The sequence below is a fragment of the Bison bison genome, unplaced genomic scaffold, assembly GCF_000754665.1.
Source record: "Bison bison bison isolate TAMUID 2011002044 unplaced genomic scaffold, Bison_UMD1.0 scf7180017864495, whole genome shotgun sequence".
In the NCBI taxonomy this organism is placed as follows: domain Eukaryota; kingdom Metazoa; phylum Chordata; class Mammalia; order Artiodactyla; family Bovidae; genus Bison; species Bison bison.
The window spans coordinates 740,006-750,514 of NW_011495054.1; the positions used below are offsets into that span (position 1 = coordinate 740,006).

General features: G+C 45.3%; 1 protein-coding gene across 1 annotated transcript in view; it reads left to right on the plus strand.

Annotated features, from left to right (window-relative positions):
• Window positions 1–10,509, plus strand: part of KSR2 (kinase suppressor of ras 2) — a 429,355-nt gene that overhangs the window by 82,946 nt on the left and 335,900 nt on the right. The window contains exons 2-3 of the mRNA XM_010828829.1: window positions 4,713–4,853; window positions 8,597–8,747. Of these exons, the coding sequence (XP_010827131.1) occupies window positions 4,713–4,853; window positions 8,597–8,747 (292 nt within the window). The remainder of the gene's footprint in view (window positions 1–4,712; window positions 4,854–8,596; window positions 8,748–10,509) is intronic.

Here is a 10,509-nt window from a genome sequence, read left to right on the forward strand (position 1 = left end):
AGGATGAGATGGCTGGATGGCATCACTGACCTGATGGACGTGAGTCTCAGTGAACTCCGGGAGTTGGTGATGGACAGGGAGGCCTGGCTGCTGCGATTCATGGGGTCGCAAGGAGTTGGACACGACTGAGTGACTGATCTGATCTGATCTGATCTGATACCCATATAGTTTTATAAATCTTTTAATATATTATTTATACATTGCAGATGTTACACATACATATTTAATACATTATCTTAATGGTATGGCATTGTATGAATACGTTGTAATTTATTTACATAGACTTCTATCATTGAAGAGTTGGAAGGTTTCCAATCTTTCATGTCTATTATCCACTTGGAGCAAGACCTCATGAATACCCTTAATTATTTCTTCAGGATGAAACCCTAGTGCAGCATTGTCCATTAGAACTATAATGAGAGTGACAGATGTGAGCCAGACGTATAATTTAAAATCTTCTAGTAGCCACATTAATAAACAGATGAAACTCATTTTAATAATACATTTTATCTAACCCTGTGTATCCAAAATATCATTGAAACATGTGATCCATGTAGAAATATTAATGAAATATTTTATGTTATTTTTTTCCTATCAAGTCTTCGATAGTGTGTATTTTACACTTATAGCACACCTCAATTCAGACACTAAAATTTCAAGGTTAAAATAAAATGCGGCTCTATCATAACAATAAAATTATGTTTAACAGAAAAATACTGTACTTGACTTCCATTTTCAAATTTAAATTAAATTTAAAGTTCCATTCCTTAGTCACACTAGCCATACCCCAGAGGTTCAGTTAGCTACATGTGGCCAGTGAAAGAACCGTTTTGGCCATTTTGAGACTGAGATTAAGTCAACCTCACTAACATCCACTTCTCCAAGTGTGAAACCAAAGCACAGTTGGGGATGGGGCCTGAATTTGGGATTTGAGAATCCACTGGCACATGTCAAGACCCGAAACAACAACATCAGCATGCCACACACAACAGCAAGGCAGGCCACGCGATCTTGCAGTCCCACTCCCGGGCATGCATCCGGACGAACCTCTAACTAAAAAAGATACGCACACCCCTGTGTTCATAGCTGCACTCTGTACAATGGCCAGAACGTGGCAGCAACCTAAGCGTCCACTGACAGATGAACGGGTAAGGAAGATGTGGTACACGCATACAATGGGATATTGCTGGCTACAAAAAAGAATGAATAATGTCATTTGCAACAGCGTGGATGGACCTAGAGATGATCATACCAAGCGAAGTAAGTGAGAAAGGGGAAGACAAATACCGTATGATACCACTTATATATGGAATCTAAAGTATGACAGAAGTGAACTTATCTATGAAACAGAAGCAGACTCACAGGTGTAGAGGACAGACTTGTGCTTACTAGAGCAGAGGGGGATGGACTGGGCGTTTGGGATTAGCAGGCGCAAATTGTTATATATAGAATGGATAAACAATGAGGCCCTACTATATAGCACAGGGAACTATATTCAATATCCTAATACACTGTAATGGAAAAGAATGGAAAAAAGAACATATACATATGTGTGCCTGTGTATATATGTAGCCTGGGTGCATGCACGCTCAGTTGCTAAGTCATGACTCTCTGCGACCCCGTGGACTGTAGCCCGCCAGGCTCCTCTGTCCATGGGATTCTCCAGGCAAGAATACTGGAGTGGGTTGCCATCCCCTCCTCCAGGGGATCTTCCCAGACCCAGGGATCGAACCTGTGTCTTCTGCATTGGCAGGCAGATTCTTTAGCTCTGAATCATCAGGGAAGCTCCATGAATACACGTCTTAAGGGAATTACTTTGCTGTACAGGAGAAATGAACACAACGTGGAAAATCAAGTATACTTCAATTTCAAAAACAGCAGCAACAACAAAGCAGGCAGCAGAACTAGGGTGAGAAGGCAGCCCCGCAGGGGTCAGGGTTCCCTAGGGCAGCGCCCACGCAGGGCAGTAGCCTGGTGGAGTTGGGGAATTAACTAAATTCAGCAGATGGAGCCAAGAAATATATTGGGGACTGTTTCTCCTCACTCTCTGAGAAGAGTGATACAAATGTGGGGAGGGGAAACGCTAGAGGAAGCCCTGTGGTGTTGACTGGGATTAGAGGCGTCAGTCAGCTACACATAGAGATAGCAAAATCAATACAAGTGCAGATTTATGATATTTGTGTGTCTACATATTCATACGTGCATTGCACATACCTGTGGTGCCTAGGCTGTCTACGGAGGGGACTGGAAATGTCAATGATCTCACCAAGTACCCACACCTTGGTTTCTGAATACCACGAGGAACCAAGCAAGACTCTGGAGAAATGACTGATTCCAGGGTTGGGGCAGGAAAAGAAGATGATGAACCTGGAAAACTTTGTTGTGCCAGAAAGTAAGGAAGTATTCCAGGAAACATGGGGATGTGTCAGAGTGTTTTTTTTTTTTTTATTCTGTGTGGTTTTCCGTACCCGTGTAAAGATAACTGTTAAACCAGTCATAGAATAAAACAAAAGACAGACAGGAATGTTCTATAGATGTCTCGGCTGAGAGCCTGGCTCTGAGTTCTCAGTAGGTCAGACCCTATTCATTCAGAAATAAGTTAGAGAAGAAAAACATTCTTTTGGACGTTTTCTATTTTAACACTCGAAACTGAGATTCCAAATGACAGGTGTTCTAGGTACATTGGCTTATTAATGTGATTATGGTGCCTGTTATTGCAATGGAATGTGGGCTTGTCAAGAATGGCAACTTTCTCTTTGTTAGTAAGGTGAATAAAATTAATGTTAGCTTAAAAAACACTTTTCTGATTTCTTCCAATGCGCTTCAGTGTCAGGCGGCAGGAATGCCCTGGCAGCTCCTGGTGTCTCTGGCACCCTCCTGACAGTTCTAGAGGAGAGTGAGGGCTGTCTTCTGAGTGCTTGTGAAGGGAGCCTGGGGAGGCTTTTCCGTGGCCCAGCACAGCTCGCTTATTATCCCTGATCCCAGTGCTCTGGCCAGGCCTGGGTCACCAGCCCGCCCTGCAGCCCAGGTGTGGTGGGTGGGTGAGGCCAGCCTCCTCTCAACCATGTGAACTGGGAGCCAAAGAAGGAAGGTTCCCCCCAAAAGAGACTCAAACAGTCTTTACCAAAAGAGGGGCAGTGCTCACCAGCTGAACAGAAACACACGCCCACTCCTGTTATTCCTTGCTCCAAATTATGTGATCCTAGAATTCCAGGGGGCTTCTCTGGTGGCTCAGTGGTAAAGAATCCACCTGCCAATGTAGGAGATGTGGGTTCGATCTCTGGGTCCAGAAGGTCCCCTGGAGAAGGAAATGGCAACCTACTCTAGTATCCTTGCCTGGAGAATTCCATGGACAGCTGAGTCTGGCGGGCTACAGTCCATAGGATCACAAAGAGTCGGACACGACTTTGTGACTAAACAACAACAGAATTCCAGGACTGTCTTCTTGATAAATATTGGTTGACAGGTGCTTTGAAATGTCAAAGGCATTTATATACCTAAAGATTTTTTTTTTCATTGAATTATCTTTATTAAATAGATTTTATATCACAAAGATGATAATATACTTTGGGTAAGTATTGAAACAAAGCAAAAATATATAGAGAAATGCAAAGCCATTTTTTGTCACCCCATCTATAGGACCTCCCCATCTCAACTTAGCAGGCTGAGGGGTGTGTCTTGCACACTTTATTCTCTGCTCATACATGCCTATTGCCTTTCTTTTGTTAATGTTGTTAGATTTTACAAAATAGGCAGTAAAAAAACTTGCCTTTTTCAAGCCATGGCATCCCTCTAGAAGCATGAGTTCAGGTCCATCTCATTTTATTTTTAAAATTTATTTTTTTGGTTGCACCAAGGGGCATGCAGGATTTTAGTTCCCCAACCAGGGATGGAACCCGGGTCCCTCTACAGTGGAATCATGGAGTCTTAACCACTGAACCACCAGGGAAGTACCGGGGTCCATCTCATTTTAAAAGTATTTGTTAATTTGTGAATATCTGCATGTGTCTTAAGATTGAAATAATACACAGCGAGTTAAACAAAGGTTCCTCTCATGTCTGCTACCCACCCTCCCTCTTCCCTTCCCTGGAAGATTAGAGATCCTTCCAGAGAGTGTCTGCATTTACAGAGATCTACAAATGTAAAATTTCCCACATGAATGAGAGAGTATTTTTTTTTATTTATCAGCGCATCTTGTCTCAGTACAATAGCACGCTTCCTTGCTTTATTCTACAGCTGCATGGAGCTCCTTGTGGGCCTGTATCCTCATTTATGAAGAGTATCCTACATATGGCCCCTTGGCGTGTTTGCAATCTTTCACCATTGCAAACAGATGTGTAGGAAATATTCTTTTCCAGTCATTTGCCATAGGATGGGGGGGTCTGAGAGAGAAGTTCCTAGAAGTGCAACTATGAAGGTCAAAGGAGACCTTTGTGCAGTGGAGACATGGATGGATACAGCCCAAGTCCCACATCCCCACTACGCTGGAACTTTACACGCCTCGCTCCCTGGCAAAATATTGGAACCTGCCTGTGTGCCCATCTTCGCCAACACAGTTGGGTCATGAGTGGAAACTGGGTCTCACTGCAGTTGAATGGGTCTTTAAAATAGAGTTGGATGGAGTTGGGTGGGAGGGAACGCTGGGGAGGTACTTGCCTGTCCTCCTGTGGCAATACTGAGACGTGTCCTCTGTTCTCTGTGTCTCTCTGCAGAGCAAGCTGGTGAAGTACTTCAGCCGGCAGCTGTCCTGCAAAAAGAAGGTCGCCCTGCAGGAACGCAACGCTGAGCTGGACGGCTTCCCCCAGCTCCGGCACTGGTTCCGGATCGTCGATGTACGGAAAGAAGTCCTTGAGGTGACCGGAGGCGACCCCTGCCCCATGCCCCTTACCGGCTGGTAGCCAGCCCCCTCAGGCAGTGGGGTTTTGGCTGTGTCTGGCACATAGTAGGACTTGAATATGTGTGGGATGAAAATACAGAGCATCTCTGATGCTCTGAATGAATGAAGTCAGTAAGAGGGTGTTCCTAGGGACTTCCTTGGTGGTTCAGTGGTTAGGGATCCAGGCTTCCACAGCAGAGGGCACAGGTTCAATCCCTGGTCAGGAAACTAAGCGCCCACATGCCACACAGTGTAGCCAAAAAAAGAAAGGGTGTGGTTCTAGAGTCAGGTAGACCCTCTTTCAACTCTGCCACTTAAGGACTCGCTTGGTGACTTGGGTCAAATCATTTTACCTCTTAGATTGGTGCTGTCCAGCAGAATGTTCCACTATGATGGAAATATTTCAAATCTATGCTGCCTGATGCAGTGGCCACCAGCCAGATTTAAGCTACTGAGCACTGGAACTGTGCTCAGTGCACGTGACAGGAACTGAATTTTTAATTGTATTTAATGTTCATTAATGAGGCCAGTGGCCACTGTACCAGGCAGCACGGTCTTAAGACATTAGTTTTCTCTTCTGTTAAATGGGGTAATGATTGTCTCCTCTTCTTAAGTAGCTGGTGTGATAAAATGAGATAATCTGTGTAAACTGTTCAGACCATAGTCTGAGACCTAATTGTACCCAGGAAATGTCAACTTACTATTATTATTATTATTATTGTCATTGCTGTTGTTGAAAACTTAGGAAGTAATGGGTTTTCCAGTGACAAAACCAAAACACCGGTTGTCTTAGTCCACCCTCCAGGGTGGGCCACATCCTTAAGGTTTCAAGGGTGGTGAGATTTCCTTACCCTCCGGGATCTTGGGTCCCCACTGTTATCACTGACTGCGTGGAACCTTTCTACATTCATTGAATCTTCAGGGCCAGGCATAGTGTTGAGGGCTTTACATGCAGGATCTCAGCTCTGGAGAGTGTTCAGACCCTCACGATGACCTTTGAGGTTAGTCTGACTGTTACCCCATTGTCCAGAGCAAGGAACTGAGGCTGGGAGATGGAGGGACTTGCCCTGCTAGTGAGTGGGAGGGGCTAGCAGGAAAAGCCAGCTCAGACAGACTCCAGAGGGTGAGGTGGGAAGCACGGTGCTTTCTCCTTGTTTTCCTGATGTGGGGGCCTTTCTGAGCTGGGGAGAGGGGGTGCTGGGTGTGCCCCTTGCCTGCAGGGCCAAGTGCCCTTTCTCAAGGCACTCCCTGCTTTCTTCTCGGAGAGGCCTGAAACATCCTCTTCTGCCTTTTGTCTTTTTTAGACCTCGTCCTCAATGTAATCTTGCGTGAACCCACCGCATCTAACAGTCCTGAACTGGGGACGCAGGACCCTCCCACGTTTCCCCGTCCCCTCCATCCCCGCGACCCCATCTTGCGCCTGCGCACCAGATGGCGTATGCGTCCGTGTTTCTTGGTGTTGTTCCCAGGATGGTGGTTTCTTGTGAATATCCTTCAAATGAAAGGTCTCATAAAAGTTCAAGCAGTACATTTTATTTGCTTGACCCTGTATAACTTTTCAGAGGCTTTTGGGACCATTTATCAAGTGAGGCGAATAAGACGGAGACTAATCTTCAGGGGTTGAAAACTAGAGGCCCTCTGTCTTATCTTGTATCTGATGCACAGATATTTTTGTCTGAAAAATTATTTTTGAGCCCATATGCAAAAGTTGAAAGAGTTTGCATTAAAAACCCAGGTCTTCGACTTCTCTTGAAAAATCGGAATTGCTGACACACAGAACTGAATTTGTCTGGTGTCAGTCTGCCCCTTAGGAAACCGCAGGCGAGTTTGCAGCTTTGCTCATTTACGTTTACCTGGGCTGCAGGTGCTTGAGCTCAGGCTCTCACCTTAGTTTTTTGGAATAAACGAAGTCCAAGGCCATCCACCAGGCGGTGTGGACAGAGCTGGGTTTCCAGCTCTCTCTCTGCAACTCCCGCATATGTCCACAAGAGGGCCACCTTCTGCGGAGGAACACGCACTTTACAGAAAGCTCCCAGGAGAGACGGCCTGGGTTCAAACTTACTCACCGTGTGACCCTGGGTAGTGGTCTAACTTTTCTGAATTCTAGTCTCCTATGTACAGACTGGTGATGATGGTAGAAGTACCTGCTTTATGTGGTCTTTGTGACCTTGAAAGAAAATCCACGAAAAGCACTTAAAGTGCTGTTACATCTATTTCATTTATTATTATTATATCCAGCAGAAATGCTTCTCCTCTTTTGGCTCAAGCATGTTAAAGCCTTCTGCATTTTTTTTCTGTCATTTTTCCTTTTGTGATGTGTGGATGTGAGCTATAAACCTTAGTGTAAATTGAGTATTTTGGAGGATACATAATAAGATTAAAACACACAAGTGACTCTTGCAGCAAAGTGGAGAATTCTTTTATGTTGTGAATCATCCCTTCTAAATGTATCTCGTTTTATATCAGTAATTCCAGATCCTGGTCCATCACTTTTCTTAAAGTGGCGCTACCCCTGTAACAGTCCCTATTTAAGAAAGCTCCTATGTGACTCATTACTGTTCTCTCCACCCCTGACCTAGTGAGTTGGAAAGGCACTGACTGGGTTTCACCTTTTGCCTGGCAGCTTTTTTTTTTTTAATAGAATTTTTTGTGCCGATGCGGTTTTCATCTTTCTGTTGTAATACATAGATATGGCCACAAGAAGGCAGAACTACTCCACGGTAGTGCCTCAGAATCGCCATCCTTTGATATCTAAAACTCTTTTTTTCAAAATAAAAATAATATGTAAAAACACTGGTTATCATTAAGTGCTATAATGTGAAGTCTAGGTTTTGTGAATACATAAACATAGAAATTGACAAATTTCGAGGTGTGTTCGCTCTGTAGTGTATAGAGACACACGGTTTGGGGGAAGGGAGTGGTTGCTGACAGTGGTGAAGGGACATCTGACCCACACATTTATATTCGGGAATCTTCCTTTTCTTTTCCCAGCCCATGTCTTCAGAGGTGTCCTTTTCCCCCACTCCATGCAATGCTCCACTTTGTCTTAGGTTGCAAAATCATGCCTCTAGTCGGGCTCAGACACAAACCCTGTTTCACTGAAATCAACTGAACCACCCACAGGGTTCCAGCCCCCATTTCCCCTTAGGGCTCCTGACCCCCCAATCTGAACCCTAGAATGTGTGTGGCTTGGAAAAAAAGAAGCAGGGAATGGAGACCAGCCATCAGGAGACTGGGGCTGTCCGGTTTGCTCTGCTCTGAGGTTACCCTGGATTTGTAGCAAGTCAGTGCAGTCCAAGCTGGGCAGGAGGCATGGAGAACCCTCCAAGATGAGTAGACTGGAGCCTTGCCCATAAGGAGTTTAGGAGCTACATGGGGAGACAGGTAATTAACGGCCACCATTTACAGAGCTCTCTAACGGTGTGGATACATAGCATATGAGCATATGTGCTACCTTACAAAGCTCATGAGCTTAAGATTCCCATTTTACGGGTGAGCGAAGTGAGGCTCAGAGAGGTTAAGTTATTTGCCCAGGGTCATCTAGCTACCGAGTGGCAAGGCTGAGATTCAGAGCCAGGCCTGTCTGACTCTAAGACAGCAATCCCAAGCAGACGTCCACCCAGGGCCTGGCGTTCCGCTAGGTACCACTAGAGGGCGGCATGGAGGCCTCCTCTCAGGGCGCTTCGGGTCTGTTACCCTCCTGTCTCTTCCCTCCTCTAGGAGATCACCCCGGGCCAGCTGAGTCTGGAGGACCTCTTGGAGATGACAGATGAGCAGGTGTGTGAGACCGTGGAGAAATACGGGGCCAACCGGGAGGAGTGTGCCCGCCTCAATGCCTCCCTCTCCTGCCTCCGGAACGTCCATATGTCAGGTAAGCAGACCCATGGGGATGGACGCTCGTCCCCAACGTGCGCCGGCGTTCCCTCGGGTTCCTGTTCCCGCACCTGCAGGCCGGGTTGAGGCGGAGTCGGTTCTGGATGCTGTGTGCCGCTCATGAGCAGAGGAAAGGGGCCTGGGGTTCGGAGCCAGAAGTGGTCAGGGCAGCTGCTCTTGCCCACCCTTCTGAGGTCGTACAGCATTTGGTTCTGGATAATTAAGGTCCAGATACGGAAATTGGACGTGTGTGAAAGTCGAGGGGTCTTTTTACTTTAGACATTGTGGCGTGCCTTTGTATTTAGGCTCAGCACCTAACTTATTTTCTTACATAAATAATATAAATTCATTGAAAATAAGTTGAAAAAAATAGATAAAATAACAGCCCCAAGTCCCCACCCTCTACTGTTACCGTTTTGGTATGGTTTTTGGTGTGATTCTTCCTGACAAATGGGTATGGATGCAGTGTCTTTAAATGGTCAATGATAAAACCATAAAACTAGGGCTAGCCATACATATGACTTTGAAACCTACTCTTTTCACCCAGCAAACTAAGCTCTCACTTGTTTTATCAGTTTGAGGTCCAAATATATTGTCATCTTCCTTTGCTATTTCTCATTAATTGCTCAAATCTCTGTTTGCCCTGATTAACAAGACACCAAAAATCGTCCTGACTGAGACTTCCGGCTTTCCTCTAGTCTCATGATTTTCCCACAATTTCCGGGGCCTTTTCAGTCCTAAGAGATCAGCTCTGCAAACATCAACCAAAGAAAAGCATTATTGGTCCACCTGCGCTGTTGTTTCAGTTCCTGCCACAAGGGGTCACTGCTGGGCACTAGTCTGGCACAGTCAGGTGGATGTTCATAGGTGCCCTCGATGGATTCAACATTCAACATTTAACGAGTATTTATGGAATGACTATACGTGCCAGCATGGCTCGGTATATGGAAGTGGACAGAATAGAACATATTTGAAACAGGTCATTGGGCCAGCTCCCCCACAGATGCCTTTTTATGTTCTTTCTTGCTAGTGGATTCTAACGATGGCTACAGTCATCATCAGGTAGCCCTGAGTTGGGGGCTGTCTTGCCTTGAAGGATATTTGGTGGCATTCCTGGCCTCTGTCCACTAGACACCAGTAACACCCCCTGTCACGACAAACAGAAACTTCTCTAGATGTTTCTAAATGTTCCAGGGAGGGTGCACAATTATCCCTGGTTGACTAACTATAAAGGTCATGTTATTCTTCACTCTAGCACAATGCTATTGACTCACCTAATATTTGCATAGTTAAGAAAGGCACTCAGCGCAGACAAAACCTGTTTCAAGGTGACTTCTCTCCCCCTGCTGTGAGAAGCAGCTGGCAGTTTTCTCACCCTTAAAAAATTGCACCTAATTGCAGTATTATATCACAAACATCTTCCTCTGTCAATAATGCATTTGCTGCTCATTTTTAATGCCTGAATTCTGCCACCGTTCATTTCACCCACCTCCTAGTTCTAGAAATGTATGTTGTGTCTGTTTTTTTCTCCTAGATAAGCATTGCTGCAGTGAACAGTTTTGAGTGTTAACTTTAGGTACATCCTTGGTGATCCCTGTAGTGTGAATTCGTGCGAGTGGGGTTCCAGCAAAGTATGTACATATTTTAAAACTTCTGGTGAACCTTGCCACATGACCTCCCCAAAATTTGTGCCAATTTTTGCTTCTCTCCCACCCCTGCCCCCCTACAATGTATGAGAGTGAGCATTTGAGGTTAGGTTC